The sequence below is a fragment of the Balaenoptera acutorostrata genome, chromosome 11 (assembly GCF_949987535.1).
Source record: "Balaenoptera acutorostrata chromosome 11, mBalAcu1.1, whole genome shotgun sequence".
NCBI classification, from domain to species: domain Eukaryota; kingdom Metazoa; phylum Chordata; class Mammalia; order Artiodactyla; family Balaenopteridae; genus Balaenoptera; species Balaenoptera acutorostrata.
The window spans coordinates 84,694,241-84,720,024 of NC_080074.1; the positions used below are offsets into that span (position 1 = coordinate 84,694,241).

Consider the following 25,784-nt stretch of genomic DNA (forward strand, 5'->3'; position numbering starts at 1 on the left):
TCTGTACAGACCAATAAAAAGCAAAGTAAACCCCATAAATCCCTCACCTTCAGCAGAACTAGAAGACAGAGGACAGTCCGAACTTCAGTTATTATAAGTGGAAAAGCAACGTCAGTTTTTAGTGGCACTGTCTCACTGTTCCTACTGAGAGCCTCTGTGGACAGTTAGGGAGTTCTGGAAAAACCATGTGGAAGAGACAGGAAGGGATTGTGTGAAAATCACCCTTAGAATTCCTTGGCAGTCCAGTGGTTAGGACTCCTTGCTTCCACTTCCGGGGGCCTAGGTTCAATCCCTGGTCAGGGAACTAAGATCCAGCAAGTTGCATGGTGTGGCCAAAAAAGAAAAGAAAAAAGAAAATCATCCTTAGAAAAAGAAAATCTGTCTATCCTAAGGGTGAAAATATTAAAAGAGATTCCAGGTAGATAAGAGCACTGAGTAAGGAGGAAGGAACTTGAAAGTACACAGGTAGCAGTTGTGGAAAAGCAATGCTTCTAGGGGTGAACAAGTTTAAAAGTAAGGAAGAGGCACCCTTTGGAGTCTTGTTGGTGAAGGCAAAAAGAAGCAAGGTGGGGAAATCTAGAATACCAGATAAAAGAAACTAACACAGTATTGTGAAGCAATTATACTCCAATAAGGATCTATTAAAAAAAAAATTGAAGAAAATATAACTCTTCCTCCACTGCCCCCCAACAAAAGCCAGACTTTAAAGAAACTGCACTTCATGACTCAGACAGAAGAGGGTGCTCCTGAACTGAAGATCTTGTAAACCAACTCATGTTGTCACCTTGCCCATGAAATGCAGAAATGTAATCAATCTTCATCTCTAGGAAAGGACTGTAAGATCAAAACAGAATGCAGATCAAAACATTTCAGTTGATGGAAATTTTTCTCTGAACATCAACCATGAAAGAGAAGAACATTGTAACATGGTACTCTAAACTGAATTAAATGTCTTCAAACATGAAACATGAACGTATGAAATACACCTTGAATCATAAATCCAAGAACTAAGGTTAGAAACGGACCAACACAAACCAGTCAGAAATGAAAAGAAAGTTGATTGGACTCAGGAAAGAAAAAGACTTTATTATTATTATTTTTAGAAATAACAGACCAAATTACAAGATATCAAAGGAAGAATACATTTGAATGAAAGTATAGTAAGCACCTTTGAAGAAAGGCGGGAGAACAGTGATGAGAATGTTAAGGATTTAAAGAAACAAGTAAAAATGGTCAGTGAGAAAGTGGTTGAAATGGAAGAAAGGCAAAGAAGAGCCATCATATGAATAATTGGAGTCCCTGAAAAAGAAAAACAAAACAATGGAACAGACCTGAGATTTAAAATTCCAATCCAAGAAAACATTCTGTAACTAAAAGATAACCTGAATTCTGCATGGTGAATTTATGTAGGATGGTAATCTCCAAGAATTAAGATGTAGAAAAATGAAACTATTATATACAGTATATATTCAGACAGGGTGGTGAGGGGGACAGGGAGGCACTATGAAAGCAAATGGAGAAAAAAGGAAAGGAAAGATGCTTCCTGGTATGATGCTTTTTACAATACCCAGTTTACTTTACACTAGACCATTCTTTAAAAACTTAGAAATTGATTTTGACTTTTGTTCTCAGTGCTTATAGTCTGCTTTCAGAGTTACACCCTACAGAGTATTTTATTCCTCTGAAAATTTGCTGATATCTTGTACATACTCTCCACTGTCCTGTGCGTGTCTGCCCTCTAAGACACGGTTTTTACTCTTTTCAATATTTTATAATTCTCATATTTTCTCATGAACTCCATTCACCTCTGGATACCTTAATCATTCTTTCAGCTATCTGAGAACAATTAATTTTTCAATAAGAATTTATTGAGCAACTATTGCATGCCAGACATTATTCTAGACACTGGAAAAAAAATGATGAACAAGATAGAGTCCTTAGCCCTAGGGGGGACAGACAATTAATAAATAGGCATCATCCCTCACCTCTCCCTATTGGGGGAGACAGATAATAAACAAATGAATATACACTGTTACATTGGATAATACTATGGGCAAAAATCAAGTAAGACAATATGGAGCGTGATGGAGAAGGGAGGGGCAGTTATTTTTAGCTAGAGTGAATTTTTTTCAATTGAAGTATAGTTGATTTCCAATGTTGTGTTAGTTTCAGGTGTACAGCAAAGTGATTCCATTATACGTACAAATATATCTATTTTTTTTCAGATTCTTTTCCCTTATAGGTTATTGTGAAATATTGAGTATAGTTCCTTGTGGTGTATAGTAGGACCTTGTTGGTTATCTATTTTATATATAGTAATGTGTATATGTCAATCCTAATCTTCCAATTTATCCCTTCCCCCCTTACTCCCTGGTAACCATAAGTTTATTTTCTACATCTGTAACTATTTCTGTTTGTATATAAGTTCATTTGTATCATTTTTTAAGAGTCCACATATAAGTGATATCATATGATATTTGCCTTTGCCTGACTTACTTCACTTAGTATGATAATTTTTAGGTCCATCCATGTTGCTGCAAATGGCAATATTACGTTCTTTTTTATGTCTGAGTAATATTCCATTGTATATATGTACCACATCTTCTTTATCTGTTCATCTGTCGATGGGCATTTAGGTTGCTTCCATGTCCTGGCTATTGTAAATAGTGCTGCTATGAACATTGGGGTGCATGTATCTTTTCGAATTATGGTTTTCTCTGGATATATGCCCAGGAGTGGGATTGCAGGATCATATGGTTGTTCTATTTTTAGTTTTTTAAGGAACTTCCATACTGTTCTCCATAGTGGCTGTATCAATTTACATTCCCACCAACAGTGTAGGAGGGTTCCCTTTTCTCCACACCCTCTCCAGCATTTATTATATGTAGACTTTATGATGATGGCCATTCTGACTGGTGTGAGGTGATACCTCATTGTAGTTTTGGTTTGCATTTCTAGCTAGTTTTTGTTTGCATTGAACAACCTCTCTGATGTCTAAGCAGAGACCTACACGCATCAAGGAAGACTGCCCTGAGGCAGAGTCAGCTTGTTATGTGTGAGGAGCAGCAGGAAGGCCATTTTGGCTGAGGTAAAGTGAGGGAAGGGAGAATACAGGAGAAAAGGCTGGAGAAGCTCAGACTGTAGAGATTTATAGACCCTTGAATTTGAATTGTGCTCTAAGTTTGATGGGCAACTTCAGAGGGTTTTGAGAAGAGATCAGTATGATTTGATAACTTTGGCTGCTGAGTGAACAGTAGTGAACATAACATAACATAACATAACATAACATAACATTATGTGGACATAAATGTTAGAAAGACCATAGAAAGGAGGCTATGGCAGGATTGGAAGATGGTGTTGACTAGAATAGAAGTGGTAGAAGTGGATGAATTTGGAATGGTACTGTCCTGACTCACAGGACTTGGATGTGAAATGGGAAAGAAAAAAGAGAGTCCAAGATTATTCCTGGGTTTTGAAAGCAGTTGGATGAATGTGGTGCTATTTATTGAGGTGAGAAAGACAAGCGGATAAGTGGGGTTGTAGGGACAATCAGGATTTCTGTTTGAGCACATCAGGTGTGAAATGACTGTTAGGCATCCAGTTGGGGACGTTATGGTGACAGTTGGATATGTGGATGAACTTAGGGTATTGTCAGGGTAGAAATATGAATGTGAGAATTGGTGCATAGGAGACATGAATATGATCACTTAAGGAGTGATTGTTGATTGGGAAGAAATGACGTCTAAAGACTGAATCCTGGATGCACCAATATTGAACAACAAGATAGAGGAGGAGCCTGCAAAAGAGACTGGGACAGAGAACCAGTGAGTAGAGAGGAAAACCAGGAGAATACGTTGTCTTGGAGGCCAAATGAAAAGTAATTGTAATTGTTTGTTGGCTTATATGATATATTTCCTAGATAGCTGCTGTTCATTGAGTACTGTATGTGCTGAGTGGTTTTCCATGGACTACTTTCCATGTAGAGTGACTTGTGCTTAACCATGACACACAGTGTTACTCCATTAATTAAATATGAAACACCATAATTCTATTCCAGTATAAAAGGTGATTCATGATAGTTTTTATCAGCCCATTATAATTCTCTAAGAAACTTCTTGCTGTGTTGTAAGAAATACCTGTATGTGTCCTGCATGAACCGAGGCTCAGAGGTCTCTTCCTTTTGAGACTCGACTCGTGTGGTGTGTAGAATGGTGTCTCTTTATTTGGGGAATTGCATTTTCCTAATCTGTGGAAAGGGTTTGTGGATTTTGCCTAGATTTTTGGAATTTGAAAGAATGTTTGGTAGTAAATACCCTAGAAATCTGTTATTCTGGTTCTTGGTGCATTGAAATTAATTTGAATTTAAGGACTATAGTTTAAGATCCCTTCTCTTGATATTTGCAAATCAGAGGGTAAATTATTTCTTTTATACATTCCTATTATTGCATACATAATGTAAACTGTGAGAAAATATAGTTTGTTGTTAAGCACAATTTGATAACAGTGATGATTATACTACACAAGATACCTCTGAGAGAATTTGTTTTAGTGAGCTTTCTTCATTTCTCTCAACTCTAAAAGTCCTTCTCAAGGAATCATTTTTGCTTTTACTAGCACTAAATGTTTATTTAATATCATTATCTTGCATACATATGGGAGGACAATACTTTTATAGTAAAACACTCTTTAGATTTCTTTGGAGCATAACTATACTTGCAAGACAAAAAAAAAAAAGTACTATACTTTTTGTCAATGTTGCCTTGAGGTACAGTTGAAAAAGTGAATATGTGGCTTTATTTACATTATATAAAATAGAAAAGAAAGAATGTACCTCACAGGGATACATTGTTTGCTCACAAATATTGCCAGTATGTGAATGTAATGGAATTGTGCCTGGATTCCACACTGTTTTGTAAAAAAGTACCAATATAGAAAACCATAATCAGGGAGATTAATTAATTTGCCTAAGATTCATTAGTAAGTTAGTAGCATTGCTAAGAATTGAAGTGCAAGGAATTAGTCTTCCTATCTTTTGCAACACTCAATTATTTATTAGTCTGATGAACTAATATTTTAGAAAAATTGTTACTGAGGTTAGAATTTTGGTCCGTAAATTTGTTTTAAGTTAACACTTCTGTAGGGGCTCAGTCTTATAGGTATTCTTTAAGCTAAGTACACAAAATACAGAGTTGAAAATAAATTTTTAAAATAAAAAATAATAAAATTGGGTCAAAGCAACATCATGTACCTCTAGATGTGACGTACTGAGAAGGACACAACATTGCCTATTTAGTATTCCTGACAAAAATTCATAATCTCCATCTAATCATGAAGAAATATCAGACAGGTACAAATTGCAGGGGTATTTTATAGAACAACTGGCTTGAACATTTTGAAAATGTCAGTGTTATGAAAGATAAAGTTTGAGAAACTGTTACAGAATAAAGGAGATTAAAGAGACATGACAACTAAGTATAATATGTGGTTTTGGATCAGGAAAATTATTATCTACAGAAGACATTATTGGCACAATTGGTAAAATTTGAATATGGATTGTACATTAGGTTGTAGTGTTGTATCAGATTTCCTGAATTTTATAATTGTACTGTACTGTAGTTATGTAAGAGAATGTACTTGTTTTTAGCAAATACGTGCTGAAGAATTGAGAGTTAAAAAGGTCATGATGTCTGGAACTAACTCTCAAAGAGTGCGGGAAAGGTGTGTGTGTGTGTGTGTGTGTGTGTGTGTGTGTGTGTACAGAGAGAGAGAGGATGTAAATGTGGCAGAATTTGTGAATCTGATAAATATGGGCAGAGGGTGTTATGGGGTGTTATGGGTGTTCTTTGTACTATTCTTGTAACTCCATAAATTCGAAAGTATTTCAAAACAGAAAAATTAATGACTTAAGTAATTAGCCAAATAGGAAAATGATTTATTATATGTAAGATGACATTTCAGACTTACAGCATTATCTTGCAACTCTTCTAGGAGATGTGTTATTATAGCTGAGTTCTATTAAGCTATAAATTCCTAAAGAAGGCCTATTAGACTCTATAAATTCTTAGCAAAATAAGCAAGAGAGGACACATTTCTGGAATTTCCAAATGTGGAGACAGGATTGTGAGGCCTGGGAAAAATTCCTGTGGTACAGGGTGAGACTGAGGCTGATGCCAGAGAGGAAATCCCAGATTACGGGAAGTACCTGGAGAAAAAAGAATTGTTATTCTAAAGGACAAGTCAGGGAGCCGTAGCAATATTGCCACAGTATGATACCCAGTGTAGCACCATCTTGGCTCTTTTATATTATAAGTGTTTTATTATATTTTCTTATTTTTAGTGAAACTATTTTTATTGGCAGTCATTTGCAAAACACAATTTTTTAAAAATAGGAGGTAATTTTATAAGCACTGTTGCCAGACTGGCCAGCTCTTTCAAGTAAATGATAACAGCTTTCTTTTCTCATACTGTGTCTGGAAAATCCTGTGCAATAGAACTATGTCTTTTTTTATCCTTTTGATCGACTTACCACTTAAGAATTCTGCTCCAGCACAGTTGGGGTTGGACATTGAGAGAAGTGTGTCTGGTCATTGTTTGGCAGGTCAGACCCAGGGGAGTGGAAGAAGAGGGAGGTGTGTGGAGAAGATGAAGGCTTACGGTTCCCGGAGTTCAATTCCACGCTGGCCTCAGTGGCGCCTGTCTTAAATAGGGTGTGCACACAGCATTCGTGTGTTTTTCTGGGAAATCCTGTAGGCTTAGATGCCAGTGATTCGTGTTTGAGGCAATGGGGATGGCTGCCTTGGAAAGTGGCAATTACAGAAGTTTTCCTCTTCTGGGTCCTTGGTCGCAGTGCAGCCCTTCGCGTCACTGGGAGTCGTCCTCATCCTAGAGCTGGTTGGGAGTCTGGGTCTAGCTCCCAGGCTGTGTCTGCTCACCGTCACGGTGGCTTTTTAGTTGGCATGCTCAGCAGAAATTGATAGGTTCAGAAGCAGCTTCTCATTTTTGTGCCCTAGAGGTGGTCCGTTCAGAAAATTATCCAGGCACACTCACACGGAGACAAAAGGAGCTGGCAGTGCCCTGGCCTTTACTGTAGTGAGGCAGAAGATTCTCGTCTTCAGAACTATCAACAACTTTTCATTCACTATGTACTTAATTAAGAAAAGAAATATTGTTTTCAAACAAATGTATTCACTCCCAGCAGGCTATGTTGTTCAGTCAGTGTGCTTTGCCTAATACCTATCGTTTACTCTCAGTGATTTAGAATTCACAGGCGCCATTCAGTGTAATTGATCTTTTGGGTCGAAGGATTATGTCACGCAGTGCTCTTCTTTGTCATGTTTAGAAGTTAAAAGCAAATGCCGTATACAGGCTGATAAACTGGATGTTTTCAATATATTTGTGAAAGTACATTTCATTTAAAAAATTATGCGTCTCTCTTTATGCTTGCTGAAGGATACACAATCCAAGGATTGATATGACTACAGGCATACCTCCTTTTATTGCACTTCGCTTTATTGCATTTCACACATATTGCGTTTTTTACAAATGGAAGGTTTGTGTCACCCCTGAGTCCAGCAAGTCTGCTGGAGCCATTTTCCCAACAGCATTTGTTCACTTTGTGTGTCTGTGTCACATTTTGGTAATTCTCACAATATTTCAAACTTTTTCATTATTAATATGTTTGTCATGATGATCTGTGATCTTTGATGTTGCTCTTGTAATTGTTTTTGGCCACCACTAGCCACGTCCACATAAGCCGGCCAACTTAATCAATAAATGTTGTGTGTGTTCTGACTGCTCCACCAACCTGCCATTCCCCGTCTCTCCTTCTCTCCTTGGGCCCCCTTATTCCCTGAGACACAGCAATATTGAAATTAGGCCAGTTAATAACCATACAGTGGCCTCTATGTGTTCAAGTGGAAGGAAGAGTTGCACGTCTCTCACTTTACATCAAAAGCTAGAAATGATTAAGCTTAGTGAGGAAGGCATGTTGAAAGCCAAGATACACTAAAAGCTAGGCCTCTTGCACCAGTTAGCCAAGCAGTGAATGCAAAAGGAAGGTTCTTGAAGGAAGTTGAAAGTGCTACTCCAGTGAACCTATGAATGGTAAGAAAGGGAAACAGCCTTACTGCTGATATGGAGAAAGTTGTAGTGATCTGGATAGAAGATCAAAGCAGCCGCAACATTTCTTTAAGCCAAAGCCTCATCCAGAGCAAAACCCTAACTGACTTCAATTCTCCGAAGGCTGAGAGAGGTGAGGAAACCGCAGGAGAAAAGTTTGAAGCTAGCAGAGGTTGGTTCATGGGGTTTAAGGGAAGAAACCATCTCCATAACATAAAAGTGCAAGGTGAAGCAGCAAGTGCTAAGGTAGAAGCTGCAGCAAATTATCCAAAAGACCTAGCTCAGATAATTCATGAAGGTGACTACACTAAACAACAGATTTTCAGTGTAGACAAAACAGCCTTCTATTTGAAGAAGAAGCCATCTAGGACTTTCACAGCTGGAGAGGAGAAGTCAATGCCTGTCTTCAAAGCTTCAAAGGACAGGCTAACTCTTGTTGGGGGCTAAAGCAGCTGGTGACTTTGAGTTGAAGCCAGTGCTCATTTACCCTTCTGAGAATCCTAGGGCCCTTCAGAATTATGCTAACTCTACTTTGCCTGTGCTCTATAAATGCAACAACAAATCCTGGATGTCAGCACATCTGTTGACAACATGGTTTACTGGATATTTTAAGCCCACTGTTGAAACCTACTGCTCAGACAAAAAGATTTCTTCCAGAATATTACTGCTCATTGACAGTGCACCTGGTCACGCAAGAGCTCTGATGGAGACGTACAGCCAGATTAATGTTGTTTCCCTGCCTGCTAACACAGCATCCATTCTGCAGCCCATGGATCAGGGAATAATTTTGACTTTCAAGTCTTATTATTTAAGAAATACATTTTATAAGACTCTAGCTGGCTTAGGTAGTGATTCTTCTGATGGACCTGGGCAGAGTAAATAGAAAACCTTCTGGAAAGACTTCTCATTCTAGATGTCATTAAGAACATTTGTGATTCATGAGAAGAGGTCAAAATATCAACATTAACAGGAGTTTGGAAGAAGTTGATTCCAGCCCTCAGGGATGACTTTGAGGGGTTCAAAACTTCAGTGGAGGAAGTAACTGCAGATGTGGTATTAAGTAGCAAGAGAACTAGAATTAGAAGTAGAGCCTGAAGATGTCACTGAATTGCTATAATCTCAAGTTAAAACTTGAACAATTGAGGAGTTGTTTCTTATGAGCGAAGAAAGTGGTTTCTTGAGATGGAATCTGCTCCTGGTGAAGGTGCTGTGAAGATTGTTGGGATGACAACAAAGGATTTAGAATATTATATAAACTGAGTTGGTAAAGCAGTGGCAGGGTTTGAGGGGATTGGCTCCACATTTGAAAGAAGTTCTACTGTGGTTAAAATACTGTCAAACAGCTACAGAGAAATTGTTCATGAAAAGAGGATTGATGCAGCAGACTTCACTGTTGTCTTATTTTGAGAAACTGCCACGGCCACCTGAACTGCCACCAAACCCCACCCTGATCAGTCAGCAGCCATCAACACTGAGGCAAGAGCCTCCACCAGCCAACAGATTATAATTCAGTGAGGGCTCAGATGATGGTTAGCATTTTTTTTTTATGATTAAGGTAATTTCATTTATTCTTACATTTATGAATTTATCAAATGACATGTTATTGTGAATACACTCTGTGAAAAGACTCAACTATTATTAGGACAGACATGTCATGCAGTGTTTGAACATGGGTAGACACTGACCTTCTTTGACGTTAAAAGAAAATAAACTATCCAGATGGTTAGCAATTTTTAGCATTAAAATATTTTTTAAGTTAAGGTGTGTACATTGTTGTTTTTTTTTTTTTACACATAATGCTGTTGTACACTTAATAGACTAAACCATGGTGTAAACATAACTTTTATATGCACTGGGAAACCAAAAAAACTTCCTGTGACTCATTTTTATTGCGATATATGATTTGCCGTGGTGGTCTGGAACTGAACCTGCAGTATCTCTGAGGTATGCCTATACTAATGTGATTAATTAAGATCACTTATTACAGGTGTGTGGGTGTATTTTGTTCTACTAGAGAGTCATTTAAATGGTTGGGACAAATGTGAATCCTACTTATACATTCTCCTAAGAGCAACATAACGTGTTAACTCGGAAAGGTGAGAGTATCATCTCCTTTTGAGCAGAGTATAGAACTTGACACAGTCTGGAAATGGTTTAAGTCTAATTTGTTATTTAGTTATCCTGTCAATATCCTTTCATTTATCTGTTTGTTGTTTGAATGGAACTGGGGTTCAAATTTAAACCTCCAAAATGGAGCAATACAGTCTAACCATTGAGTAAGACTTGGGCTCATTCGGGTGTCTAGGTCACCACTGTCATTTCTTCTCACAATTGCCCCCCAACCCTTGAACTCACCGCAGTTTGAAAAGACAATAGATCAGAAAACTGCCAAAATGTCAAATAAGAGCCGAATAGTTTCTTTTCATCTTCTACCATTTTGCTTTTTCACAGCTCCAAGTTCTTGGGAGTTTCTGTAGTCAAGCCCTGAAAGGTTGGCCTGTTCCCAGTCGGTAACCAAATAATCTTTTTTTTTGGCATATATGTTATAATATTGAAAAAGGGAAATCACCAAAAAAAAAAATCGATGGAAATTCCATTTACTTTTAGGATTTCCTTTCCTTTGAGGTTTCAGGGTGGGAGCTGAAGTGCCTTTGGTCTTAGAGAATAAAATACAGGTAACCACAGCAGCCTGAAATTATCCTCCTGCCCTAAAAGGATTCCAGCTGCACTGGTGACTCACGTAGCCCTATGGGCCCAACCCAGGGTAAGGAAGAGATAAGGAGGGAGGGTAGTAGAGGCACCTTGGATACACAAATGTCCAGTAGTACCCCTTGCCCCAGAAGATCGGGGGAGGAGAGTGAGGGCGTGCTAACTCCCCATCTAGTGGCAAAGAACCAGCTGCTTCTTCAATTTAACTTTTTTTTTTTTTTTTTGCCTTGGCTGGGACTTCACATGATCCACCTTGAAATGCTTTTCCTGGCAGCATAGTTGCTTTTTAAAAGGAGAAGGGAAATTGAGATGGGAGGTGGAGCAGAGACATTTTTTAATAGTGTTATATGGGTGGGAAAGGAAGAAAATATTTGCAGCAGAAAGTCTGCCAGAAAATAGTTTCTTCCTTTATAAAATCAGGAGGTTAATCTAAATGTGATCTTTACAGTCTCTTTCAGTTCAAAACTGTGATTCTTCGAAGATTAGTATGTAATTCTCATTCGCTCACTCAATGGTGTTCTTTTTAATGTGTGTTGCAAAAACACTCCTTTTAGCAAATATCCATGAAGCATGACTCCTGGTTGAGAGCTGTGACTGCTCTTTGTAAAGACACCAGCTACAAGGCCTTGAAACCAGGAGCCTTAGTTCACTTAAAATATCGAGTATCCAAAAAAGCAAGCAAGTAAGCAAGCAAGAAAGGCTTACCTGTGTGCAAGTTGGGACTCTGAGGACGTGTATATGTGGAGATGGAGGATGAGAAAGAACAGAAATGAGGTTTAGTACAGTGACCATCACCGAACAGCAGGTAGCAAAGGTCCAGGCAGCTTCATTTTAAGGACTCTCTCTAATGTCCCTTCAGCTCCTGTCAATGTTTCATCAGACTGAGCTCCTTCCAGGTCGGTATAAAGGGCATAAGTTCACAGCACAGCTCACAGTGCTCAGAAGTGGCAGGCAGGTTGGCTTGCCGGAGGAAGATGCCACAGGGACCAGTCATCATTTGAACATCTCTTTCCTGGACTTCGGGACTTAATTTTTCCCGCCACCATTCTGCCCCTCGCGATGCTTCTTTTAGATGGTCCTGCCTCATCTCTGCTTCCAGCCTGTCCCTCGCCTTCAGGCAGATCTATCTCATCCACTCTGGGTCTCGTTCCTCACACCTGCCTGCTCCCATCTGCTGCTTCTCCCTTCTGCCTACACCTTCTCCCCATCCACATCATATGCTCCTAGTAAAGGGAGCTGGAGCCTCAAAGAGGCGGCAGGGACACGTGCGCAATCCTATCCACAGTGATGGGTTTCTCTTGTCCTCTGTGTGTGTGCCCTGTGTCCGATGAGTGTTTTGTCCTCATCACGCCTGGAGAGTCTTCTCCTGACAACAACTGCCCAGGAGCTCTGGAGGTCCTTAGTGCAGGTTGTGTTCCCCAGGAAGCAGACTCTGAACAGAGATTAGCACGCAGGAGGCTTATTAGAGAGAGCTCTTAGCATCAACCCTGGTGGAAGGGAAGGGAACGAAGCGGGCCTGGGCCAAGTGAGAAATTGGGTTGTGTTGCGGTCTTGGTGGGGAGCCTCTGGGTGGTCTGAGGTTGGGATGTCCTTTCAGAGTTCCCTCTCATTGGAGTGAGGGGGCTGAGTTTTCATGCCGCCCTGGAATGGGGTGTGGTCTTGCTTGAGGCAGCTGTTTTCAGACCAGCCGATCCCCAGAGGGCTGACTTTTGAGGGCTGTCCCCCAAGTGGCACTCCCAGCAGCTGAGGCAATAGTCCTTCATTCCTGAAAGGGAATCTGGGCAGGACTGTCACAGCATCCACCACAGATATTTTCCAGAAAAGTACCGTGATTGGAAAAACGGTAGGTCAAGATTAAGATCTCATAGGAAATACAGATTAGGAAGAAAAATACAAATGATTCAGATCTTATAGAAGGTAGAGGTTAGGGAGACAAATAAAAACAACATTAAGACATTGAAATGCACAACAAAGTTCTAGAGATGAAAAAAATTTCTAGAGGCTACCCACTTCCAAATGCCCCAGAATCACTGGCATCAGAAATCCACTCCGGGCAGCAAGTGTTTTATGGAATCCTTTTCTTCAGATGTAAAGGAAGATTTCTGTGATATTCTGATCTTCTGAGTCTGGTTCTCTTACCAGCTTTGTGCTGTGCTGACTGTACCTCTGAGTCCTTTCTGGCTTAATGTATAGTGTCTTTTACACTTTTATTATATATTTTTTTCCTCCTTAAGCTTTTAGAAGTTTTAGAAAAAGTGCCTATAACTGTCAGGTTTTCTCTTAGTTATCAGTGGTGCCTGGGAGGACTTGTTTTCCCCCTCTGGGTTTAGTCTCCTCTCTCTATATCAAGAGGTTCTCAAACACATGATCTACGCTACATCACATCCCTTTAAAAAATCAAATGAAGGTATAAAAATAGGCAGAGAATAACGATGTAATATGTCTATTATATAGTTAACAGTGAGTGTCCACCATTTGCTAGGCCACACATTTGACAGAGGATTACTTCACAAGGGAATCTAGTATTTACATTTAACGCCTAACACACATCAAAATCTTGCATATTTTTATCTGTAATCCTTCTCACAATCCAGCAAGTAGGTATTATGGTCACATTTTGCCCAGGAAATGTGCTCTTACAGAGGGTAAATACTTGCCCTGAGACCATACAGCCTGTAGCTTGCTGAGCCAAATTTTGAATTCAGCTTTCTTTTTCTTTTTCTCTAGTTCTTCACAAAAACCAACAGCCCTGCCACGGATGTGCTTTCTGCTGTTACACTACTTTCTGTACAGATGACTTCTTCGTCTGCAGGGACTCTGCTTTCTACTTTTTCCAAGTTTCCCAAGAAACTTTAACACGAAACAGTGGGTGTTTATTAAAGAGTTTTGATTTAACTTGAGGTGATTTCACAAGTCAGATCCAAAAAAAAAAAAAAAATTAAGCCAAGAATCTCGCCTTCATGAACCGTTGTTGGGATTGTCTCAGCAACAAAGTTTGAAACACAAGTCTTAAAACTGTTACCACTTAAATATCTTGAAGTTGGATGTTCCTTTTCACTCCCTGCTGGTCTCCCTGACTCTGTTTTTGGCTTTTTCTCCACATTCCCACGTAAGGATCCTTCTGAATCACATACTCTACCTCTTACTTAGTTGTCATCATCTCTTAGAGAGTAACAACCCAGTTCCCTAAGTTGGTGCCCACAGGTCTTCATAATCTGCATCAGACGTCTCTAGTTCTGTCTCTTGCTGTTTCCCCAGTAATACGAAACAATTTTATCCTCTAGGACACCTTGCTATGAGCTACTTCTGTATTTCATATATACTTTCATAACTCGCTTATCACTAGGATGAATTTATGTGCCATGCCTTATATAAATATGCATGCATTTGAAGGACAAAAATATTTAGAGACCCTAATATTCCAAATATATGTTGGTGACTTTTTCTTGTTGGTGTTGAAATTTTTTATGTCTGTTTTTCCTAGTAGACTTACGAAAGGCTCCATGACTCTTAGAATTACTACCTAGAAAATTCAATAATAAAGATTCAAATTTATTGACTGAGAGAGCCAGAAGTGGGGAGAAAAGCTATGAAAATACATTCTGTTTCTGGTTCCGTAGCTAACTTGTACCATGCCTAACATAACATGCATACTTGGCTTTCAAAAATATTTACTGAGTGACATACATTTGATGAATGTATGTAACCTACATGTTTTATATAAATATGTATTTGAATGATAAAAATATATTCTAGATCATGACATCTCAGATTTATAATTGTTTTTCTTTTATTACTTATGAAATTTTAATTTGGCTTTCGAAACTTCCAATGAATGGGAGATAACATGACAAATGCCGGTTCATGTTAAAATACTTCCTGGTATTTTGTTTCTACAATTTTAGTGATTAATGTTATACCTTTTCATGATCTCTGCACCATCTCTTTTTTATAATTGATGTATAGTTGATTTACAGTGTTTTGTTAGGTTCTGGTGTACAGCAAAGTGATTCAGTTATAAATGTGTATATATATATATATATATATATACACACACACACACATACCACGTATATGTAATATATTCTTTTTTATATTCTTTTCCATTATGGTTTATTACAGGTAGATATTGAATATAATTAGTTCCCTGTTCTACACAGTAGGAACTTGTTGTTTATCTGCTTTATATATAATAGTTTGCATCTACTAATCCCAAACTCCTAATTTATCCCTCCTCCCCCGACCCTGGCTTTCCCCTTTGGTAACCATAAGTTTGTTTTCTATGTCTGTGAGTCTGTTTCAGTTTTGTAAATAAATTCATTTGTATCATATTTTAGATTCCACATATAAGTGATATTATATGGTATTTGTCTTTCTCTTTCTGACTTACTTCACTTAGTACGATAATCTCTAGGTCCATCCACACTGATGCAAATGGCATTATTTCATTCTTTTTTTATGGCTGAGTAGTATTCCATTGTATGTATGTATGTATATATATATATATATATATATATATATATATATATATACACCACATCTTTTTTATCCATTCGTCTGTGAGCATTTAGGTTTGGTGCACCATCTTAACAGAATAATATGGTTCAAATATTCCCTTGCTAACTGTGTAGGTTCATAAATTTCAGGAGGATTTAATGGGTGTGATGCATGCATAATTTCCATATTACATTAAGTCAGGAAGCAACTCTATATAACTTCCTTCTAGTTCTCTCAGCCAGGGGTTGCTCACATAAATTTATGATACAGAAAAATATTTTTGTTATACTTTGTAATTAATTTAACTCAATAGAGGCAGAAGACTCTGTCGGTTCATCTGTATTTCTCTGGGATGTGTTGGAAACAAAGGCATTGTCTGTAGTACTTTGGGTTTTGGTTTCCCAAACGTATCAGCCACACAATGGATGAAGCACCTTCCACAGTTTAGTGTGGAGTTTATTCTTATTCTCTAAGCTATAAAGTGACTCTGAAACCTCTGGAGTTCTGTAGGAGTGGTGTAAATGATTCCTGGCAGCTAGGAAGAGCTACTGACATTACCAAATTGAGTTAAGAGGACAGAATCAATACCTAGATGACCTCACAAATAATGAGAATGACTAAAGAGGACCAGGTTGTCCTCACCTTCTTTCTACTCAGTTATTTCCGCCAATTGTAAATACTGTTTGACCCTCAGAATCTAATGCCTCAAGGTGTTAATACACTGGGGTAGGTTCCTCAGTTCCCTCAATTTCTGGTCAAGAGCATCCACCAGTGACCTACAGTAAGGCACCTTATTGGAACCTAATCATAGATTTGTAGAACATTAGCACGTAAAGGGACTGTAGAAATCGTCTATATGAACTTCAGAACTTCATAGTACCTGTAGCAAATGGTCATCTAGGATCTCTTGGAACACCTGAGTGACCAAGATTTTACTGCTGCAAAAGGTAGGTCTTTCTTATTTACAACAGCTCCAAATATTGTCTCTTTTGTTAGGTTATCCTAAATATACCTCCCTCTCACTTCCAACAAGCAGCCCTACTTTTGTTCCCTGGAGCCATGTGGAAATCTAGCCTCACTTTCACATATCAGTTCTTTCTATGTTTGCAGATGGCCGGCATGTCACCTGAATATCTCCTCCTCTCTGTGTCATCACCAGCAGTTTCTTTAACAGTTCCTCTTATGATTCTAATATTTTTGATCACTGGTTTGGCAAGAACAGTTATTTTCTCATTCATAATGAACACTTTACTTTTGTAATACAGTCTAGATGAAAATGAGTGTTTTTGGTAATGATGACATAGTATTGATTTCTACTGAGCTTGAATGAAACTGAAGTTCTAGTTTGTGCTCTGTTAACATCACACTTTCCCATCACATACTTGAGTTGGTTTTATTTGGACCTAAATGGCAGGGCATTTTATATTTTGATTTTACTTTGTTGGACTTAACCCATTAGTTTTCTTTTGTTAATGCATTGACTGATTTGCACATATTGAGCCATCCTTGTGAACTTGGGATGAATCCCACTTGGTTGTGGCCTATGATCTTTTTTATGTATTGTTGGATTCGGTTTGCTAATATTTTGTTGAGAATTTTTGCATCTATATTCATCAAAGATATTGGCCTTTAATTTTCTTTTTTGGTGGTGTCTTTGGTTTTGGTATCAGGGTGATGGTCGCTTCATAGAATGTCTTTGGGAGTCTTCCCTCCTCTTCAATCTTTTGGAAGAATTTGAGAAGGCTCAGTATAAGTTCTTCTTTGTATGTTTGGTAGAATTCGCATGTGAAGCCATCTGGTCCTAGACTTTTGTTTGTAGGGAGTTTTATTTTTTATTTTTTTAGATTACAGATTCTATTTCACTTCTAGTGATCAGTCTGTTCAAATCATCTATTTCTTCTTGATTCAATTTTGATGGGCTGTATGTTTCTAGAAAGTTGTCCGTTTCTTCTAGGTTGTCAAATTTGTTGGCATATAATTAATTGTTCATAGTATTCTCTTATGGTTTTCTGTATTTCTGCAGTGTCAACTGAGATTTCTCCTTTTTCATTTCTTATTTTGTTTATTTGGGTCCTCTCTCTTTTCTTCTTGGTGAGCCTGGCCAGAGGTTGGTCAATTTTGTTTACCCTTTCAAAGAACCAGCTCTTGGTTTTATTGATTTTAATCCATTAGTTTTCAACCTGTCAATGTAGTTTTGGGATTTGATGGAGTCATTTACTATATTAGTTATCCTTCATTGTTTCATGTTGTCTTTGCATTTGCAAAGCATGCTCTTTCTGACTTCACCTGTCACTGACAAAAATACTTATGTGGGCGAGACAACAACAGAGCAGCAAGGAGCTAGAGGCCCTTCTGTACTTTAACAGTGCTTGATTTAATAGTACTCTTTGACTATAATCAGTTAACTAAAATCATACCTATGAAACTGTATACTATTCAGTGTATATCTCTATGGTATGATAAATCAGAGGAGTGGTTGTTTTTGGTGGTGGTGGTGAGGGGGAATGTAGAGCTCAATAACTGGGAAAGGGCACAAAAGAGCTTTCTGGGGTAACGGAAATGTCTGAATATCTGGATACCATGTGGTTTATATGGGTCCTTCCTTGTCCAAACTACTAAAACCTTTCATTTAAGATCTGCGTATTGTACTGTATTTAATTTACATCTCAATTATAAAAATAGTATGTAAATCCACTTATTGCTTGCATTACCGGCTGTTAAAAATTAAAGATCAGTTTGGCAAATTAAAATGAAATCTTGAGGATTGGAATACTGAAATGACTTAGTCAGTATTTGACAGTGATGAAATCCAAAATAAGATGTAGAACTCAACCAGTGTTTTGTATGAATTGCTTTTTCAATTCATCCTTTGAATAACACTTCTTTAGGGTGTGGGATGGGAAATAATTTTCCTCTAAGCAGCCTACTTGATATTCAGAAAAAGATGGCTAATAACATTACTATACTTTAGTAACATGTTTCTAGTAGGTTTTGCTTTGTTCTGTTTCTTTCTTTTTATAAATGTATTTATTTTTATTTATTTTTGGCTGCGTTGGGTCTTTGCTGCTGTGCGCAGGCTTTCCCTAGTTGCGGTGAGCGGGGGCTACTCTTCGTTGTGGTGCACGGGCTTCTCATTGCAGTGGCTTCTCTTTGTTGCGGAGCACGGGCTCTAGGCGCACGGGCTTCAGTAGTTGTGGCTTGTGGGCTCTAGAGCGCAGACTCAGTAGTTGTGGCGCATGGACTTAGTTGCTCCGTGGCATGTGAGATCTTCCCAGACCAGGGCTCAAACCTGAGTCCCCTGCATTGGCAGGCGGATTCTTAACCACTGCACCACCAGGGAAGCCCTGTTCTGTCTCTAAGCTCTTGGAAAGTTGGAATCTGTAAATGGCTTATCAACATACTGTGTTCAACGAGTGTTTATTCAGAATGAAGAAAATTAGGTGTCATATCATCTACTCCGGCCATTGAGTATTCTTTATAAACCATTCCTCTGCAAGACTTCTCCTTTTAGAGGTGATATTTTGTGTCAACCATGTCATAGTGTAAGAGGTAATGGGCTATGATTATGTGATGGACCACAGGCTCATTACTAAGGTGGTGACCACTATAGTAGAACATAATGAAACAGAGAAGAGCTGTCTTTCATGGGTGTAGTGAAAGCACGCATGTGTCCTCCATTTTTCATTTTGAGGTAATACCTTACAATTATATGGTATTTTTCATTCTTCATGATTTTTTTGCAGACATTATATAATTTTATTCTCACAAGGAATTGGGACCTATTTTATTAGGATTAAGATTCTGAGCATCGGATGGCAAAGTGATTTGAGAAAGATCACAGTAATCTAAATCCTTCACACCATTCAAAGCCTAGTTCAAAATTGTATCTCTTCAGTGAAGCTGCCTTTCACTCTCCTCACCCTAAGATAATTTTCCCAATTAAAATAAATATCCTAAACAATTTTGTATACCGTCCGTGCTATACTATTACTATCTTATTTGCTTTGTATTTGATCTTCAATTGGGGAGAGGGGAGACATGTTTTCTGTTTTCTTAGCTCTATTATAAACTCTTTACTTCTCTTATGTCCTCCCATCCTCGATATCCCTAATATAAGAGCCAGATGAACATTGGTTACCTAATAAATAGTTTCTGAACAGGGGCTGCCCTTAAAATTAAATTGTGTCATATAACCATAATGTCACGAGCAGTGTTGGTTCATTATATAATAATAACTGGTTGGATAAGATCACTTGAGAATAATGTGAGCAGATTCATGGTATGATTAATAGTAATTCTACGTTTTCAGTACACAGTTTTAACTAGGATATTTTCTTTCTGCATTTGGTAGGTTTCTGAGTTCTAGTATAAAATCTTTGGAAACTTGGAAGGTGATAGCCTTTAGTGAAGCGACATGGTGTGGGGAAAAGATGCACATTGACATTAGTTGACCTGAATCTGAGGCTCTGCCACTTTCTGTCTGTGTAAAATGAGATGAGTTCCCCACCTCCCTACCTGCTGTGAACAGTGTATGTGGCCTAGCAAAGTACATGGGATGTGATATGCCCTTGATAAAGACAGATTCCATGATTTTCCTTATCTCATTGTTATCTATTGTATTAAACATGTTTTTCTTTTTAACAAATACGTTTTTAAGTAACATGAAATTATATATGCTTTTAGAAAAAAATTAGAAAATTCAGAAAGTATAAAAGAAAGCAAGCAAAAACTCACCTTGATGAAACTTACCCTTAGTGTAATAATATCTAATTTTTTATGTAAGCCTTATAAAAATTATTATTTTTTTGGCTGCATTGGGTCTTTGTTGCTGCACGCAAGCTTTTCTCTAGTTGCGGTGAGTGGGGGCTACTCTTCGTTGCAGTGCCTGGGCTTCTCATTGAGGTGGCTTCCCTTGTTGTGGAGCATGGGCTGTAGGCACGTGGGCTTCAGTAGTTGTGGCGCGTGGGCTCAGTAATTGTGGCTCCCGGGCTCTAGCGCTCAGGCTCAGTAGTTGTGGCGCATGGGCTTAGTTGCCCCACGGCATGTGGGATCTTCCTGGACCAGGGATCGAACCTGTGTTCCTTGCGTTGGCAGGCGGATTCTTTTTTTGTTTGTTTTAAAATTAATTAATTAATTTATTTTTGGCTGCGTTGGGTCATCTTTGCTGCGCACGGGCTTTCTCTAGTTGTAGCAAGCGGGAACTATGCTTCGTTGCATTGTGCAGGCTTCTCACTGTGGTGGCTTCTCTTGTTGTGGAGCACGGGCTCTAGGCATGCAGGCTTCAGTAGTTGTGGCGCACAGGCTCAGTAGTGGTGGCATGTGGGCTTAGTTGCTCCAGGCATGTGGAATCTTCCTGGACCAGGGATCGAACCCGGGTCCCCTGCATTGGCAGGTGGATTCTTAACCACTGCGCCACCAGGGAAGTCCCTTGGTAGGTGGATTCTTAACCACTGCACCACCAGAGAAGTCCCAAAATTATCATTTTTAATAATTCGTTTGTTCATCCAACTTTTTTTTTTTATTTGTGCAATAATCTAACAAGCATGTACGGAATGGCTGCTGTGTGTCAGGCACTATTCCTGGTGTTGGAGATAAAGCAAAAACTAGGCAGAATCCATATCCTCATGGAGTTTATGTTCTGTTTTGAGGGAGGATACAATACCCGCATAAACAAATATAAAATATGCTGTGAGATAGTGATAATGCCATGACTGAAATGTAAAGCAGCATCCAGAGTGATGGCAATCCTTCTTTAGAGAGGGTGGCTGGAAGAGATCTGAGGAGGGGACATTGAACCAGAAATCAGAAGGGATTTTGAGGGGGTGAGCCAAGTGACCATCTGGGTAAGAGACCTCAAGGCAGAGGAATACCAAATTCCCTCCAGCTCCAGCTCATGGATTAAAAACTCTGTTTGCATGAATGGATAAAGAAGATGTGGTACATATATGCAATGGAATACTACTCACCCATAAAAAAAATGAAATAATGCCCTTTGCATCAACATGGATGGACCTATGGATTATTATACTAAGCGAAGTAAGTCAGAAAGAGAAAGACAAATACCATATGATATCACTTATATGCAGAATCTAAAATATGACACAAATGAATTATCTACAAAACAGAAACAGACTCACAGACATAGAGAACAGATTTGTGGTTGCCAAGGGGAAGGGAGGGTAGGGGAGGGATGGGATTAGTAGATGCGAACTATTATATATACGACGGATAAAAAACAAGCCCCTACTGTATAGCACTGGGAACTATATTCAATATCTTGTAATAAGCCATAATGGGAAAGAATATGAAAAAGAATATGTATATTTATGTATAACAGAGTCACTTTGCTGTACACCAGAAACTAACACAACATTGTAAATCAACTATACTTCAATAAAATAAATTAAAAAAATAAAATATCATTGGGAAAAAAAAAAAAGAAGTATATGCACTGGATATGTAGTTCTCCAAAATACTGTGATCTGACTTTGAACTGGGAGTGCTGGTTATTTATTGTCTTCTAAGGTGTTAAATCTTGATCTTTCTTTTAGTCCAGGTTGATACCGTGTTCCCTGTTACTCTGCTTATATCACTAGCTTACCTAAGGTTTTGATCTTGTGTTAATATTTTTGGGTTTTTTGAATCAGAAAAGTCCTTTTATAACCCAGACCCTAACCACTGGGAGGAAGCACTGCTCCAGAGAATGTTCAAAATAGAAAGAACTGCTCTAGTTCTAGAGAGTGTACGCATTTTCCAGCAAGTGAAAGTTTATAAGGAGCTGCTGAGCAGGGAGGGGAAGTAGGAAGACGTCCTGAAACATGTCTTTATGGTTTAACATCATTCTGTTTCAAATGAATTATAATAACAGCAGATACATTTTTCCAAGTCCAACTATAAAAATATGTTTCAGGGAAATAAGAATGGTTTTGGGGTTATCCATTTTTTGGCTTCTATTACTATAAAGCATTGAGAACTGCCTTTGGTAGTCACTAAACAAGAAAATTGCTGTGAACAATTATTCACAGAACTCTTATCAAATATGTCTATTATCTCTTATAAATGTTTAGAAGATTTCAGAAGTGTCTATCTGAAATCTAAACAACTGGAAAATTCAAATTATCATTTTTATTCTTATGTGTTCATAGGAGAAAAGTATTTCTAATAGAAAGAGGTAACAGATAAAGATGACTTTAAATAAAACACTAAGGGAAGTAAGGTAAATTTCAATCAAGTAATATTCTGTTAAATCTCTTATACTGTCTATAAATCCACATAACTCTTAATGATTGTTGAAGCCTATAGTGTGATTACCGGCAGTAAAATGACTTTGGAATAAGGAAAAATTAAATCATGGTCAGCACAGCTTTAGTGTTATGTAAATTCCTTATTGCTTTTCACGTCTCTGGAATTGGTAATGGAAACTTGGCTCACTGGAACCATAATAGAAATAAAGCAGTGAACTCTCAACCCATTCCCAGTCACCATTTCTAGTATGCATTTACTGTACTTGTCTTACTTTTGGGTTTTTCTCTTGAGGGAATTAGGATTAGTATAAATATCTATACAATCATATGATGAAAGAACCTGGACAGTCTATCTGCTTTTGTCTCTAAGCAATTCCTTCCTCTGTACTTTTACCTAACAAAGATGACTCCATTTTTCACACCATTTCAATATACTTTATACATAAATCCAAATTCTAGTTGCTGAGTTAATATAAAAGACATAGAAAACGTGAATTTATCCAGAGGATTTATATTATGTTATAGTAGCCCTTTCACTGAAACCTTTTCAGTAGTATTAACTAATTACGGTTGAGAAGAGAAATAGATTTCTTCTTTTTCATTGCTGAAGACCGATCACCTTTGACTTATCTCAGCAGTCTAGAATTAGAAATTTTTCTGTGGAAAAATGGATACCAGGAGCCTTGCACGTCTGTGATTTATGTGGTGTTTGACTTATGTTTTCCAAGCTGTAGTAGTTCATAACTGAAGCACTTCTCATCACCACCAAGCAACTCTAGAAAATGTAGCATCTTTTAATTTGCAAACTCAGAGTTGGCCATATATGGAGATGTTAGGCGAGTTTTGTGGCAACCACGTGCCACAGGCATCTAAGGATGTGGTATCACTGGAATGAACCCTCCCATTTCATTGACAACATGTGTTATATATTATTATGGTTCTGGCCTCTAGATTTTAATTTCTTGGTGACAAGATCTATATTTGGGGGAAAGAATTGTCTGAGTGAATGTTTTGTATGTAACAATCATTTAGATTAAATGATTATTTTCCATGCAAATCTAAATAAGGTGCAGACACTGGGTGCCAAGGATTTTTGTGTGAATCAAGGGTAAGAATAACAGAGAAGCCTGTTCTCTGTTGGTGGTGAGAAAGCATCTCTTGGAGGCTAACACATACACATACTAGAATCCAGGCTCGGATAAATGTACTGATTGAACATTGATGGCCCAAAACTATTGCCAACAGCCAGATTGTATCCCTGCAATCTGTGGGGGGATTTGGAAATACTCAACTGTTATGATTGTATGAGAACCATAGACAGTGAAGCATTCTGCCGCATTACAGGTTTTTCTGTTAGAAAATGGGGCTGTCTCAAATCCTTTGTCTCAACCCTGTCCAAACTTGGAAATTATCTTTCATATATTTTTTTCTTCTCCCTTTATTTTGGCTTATGCAAGCAGCAGTGTAATAAAAGTTCCTAGATTCTCAGAATGAAAACCCAAATGAATTTCTGCCTGGAAGGTGCCACTCTAGAAAAAATGTTCCTTCATTGCCTACTCAAAAATGTACTATTTCAGTGCCACCCTCTTGTACGTATACTAATTTCATCTATGGATAAGATAATGAATTTTAAAAGGCATTTCACCTTTCACAATGTACAAATAATATTGGTTACCACTGGCTCCATGGTAACTGTGGTCTGCGCGTAGGACCGTGAAGATTCTCGTGAGTCATCCTTTACATATTTTCCTTTTCTTTATTTGTTTGCCTTTCAATCCTGTAGGTATTCCCACAGTTTATGCTCTTTGCTTAGAGCTGAGAGTTTTATCTCATCCCATCTTATTTCCATTTCCCTTTTCTTGGTTTACACCCTGAGACACTGGGAGAAAGGAAAATTCTTTGCCAGATTCTTAGGCCTTTTCTTGAGGCAAAGCTCCACGAACACCCACGAAGCAAAGACCACTGTTCTGAAAGGAAAGTAGACAGTTGTTCTTTCAAACCCTTGTTGCTTGTTGTAGGGATTTAGAAGTGAGAAACAGTAGTTAAGCTGGAGAGGGTAAATCGTAAGAGTGGCAGGAGGATCCTTTGGTACAACTGCTTGTGGTCAGTGTGAGGAATGAGTGCGTGGGCAGTTTTATTGGAGGACAAATTAAATGAGAAGCCGAACTCAAGAGAAGGCACAGGAAAGGAGTAACACCTCGTTGAAAATGATCATTTGTCAATAATTTGTTTCCCTAATTATCTCAAACGTAGCTGCTTTTTGTGGATTTTGAATTACAATTTTCTATTCAAATTGATGAAGGAATGGATAAAATGGTGCTTCCTCTCTAGATAAGAGTTTTTCTTAAAATGAAGCTGTAAAAATCATCCTCCCAAGCTCTTTTCACAAGCATTACGAAAAAGCAAAGCTAAAAAGTCCTTGGTTTGAGAGTAGGGTTAGGACACTAATTTATATGTTTTCACGTAGTCTTTGTATCCTCACTTGCAACGCCCTTTATCGTAGACATTGATAACCTTTCTTCCTCATTATTGTGAGAGTTAGTGCCTATTGGTGCGGTAGTTGGTAGGACTTACTGTGCTCCAGAAGGACCTGACTTGGATATTGTTAGAGCTACCAACAACTCGCCTGCAGTGTGTCATTTGAAAGCACTTTCTGAGAAAAGTAAACTTTCAATTCTAAAATCTGTCATTTTGAAATGTGTCTGCACTATTTTAACTTTATCTGCAAGGAGATAGCTGGAGCGAGGCTGATGCTATTCATTGCCATCCTTAGTACTCTTCCTGCCACATTTTCAGTCTGGTTGCGGCCAACTGGATATAACAGCTGTCTGCCGAGGTGGCGTGTGTGTTGACTTCAGGACTTTTCTCGTGCCAGGAAACAATGTCATGAGAACCATCCATGGGGTGGGGGAACTGATGACCCAGATGGTGCTCAGCAGAGGTTCCATCTTCCCCGTGAGTGTGCCTGACATCCAGCCCAGCCTGCATCCCAGCAAGCTGGGGAGCCCCGCCGAGCACGAGGATGTCACTGTCATGGACACCAAGCTGAAGATTATTGAGATTTTACAGGTACAGGGCCTAATGGAAGGGAAGTGACGGACACCTAACTGTGCCTGTTATTGGTTAAACTTCTTACACGTTTTGTTCCAGATCATTGTGTACATATTCTGAAATGGTATTGATCTAATTTTATTTCTTTTACGTTAATGATAAGCC

General features: G+C 38.4%; 1 protein-coding gene across 3 annotated transcripts in view; it reads left to right on the forward strand.

Moving 5' to 3' along the window:
- Positions 1 to 25,784, forward strand: part of ITPR2 (inositol 1,4,5-trisphosphate receptor type 2) — a 521,140-nt gene that overhangs the window by 180,129 nt on the left and 315,227 nt on the right. For all 3 annotated transcript variants that reach the window (XM_057555894.1, XM_007194868.3, XM_007194867.3), the window contains exon 22: positions 25,444 to 25,637. In XM_057555894.1, coding sequence (XP_057411877.1) covers positions 25,444 to 25,637 — 194 coding nt within the window. The remainder of the gene's footprint in view (positions 1 to 25,443; positions 25,638 to 25,784) is intronic.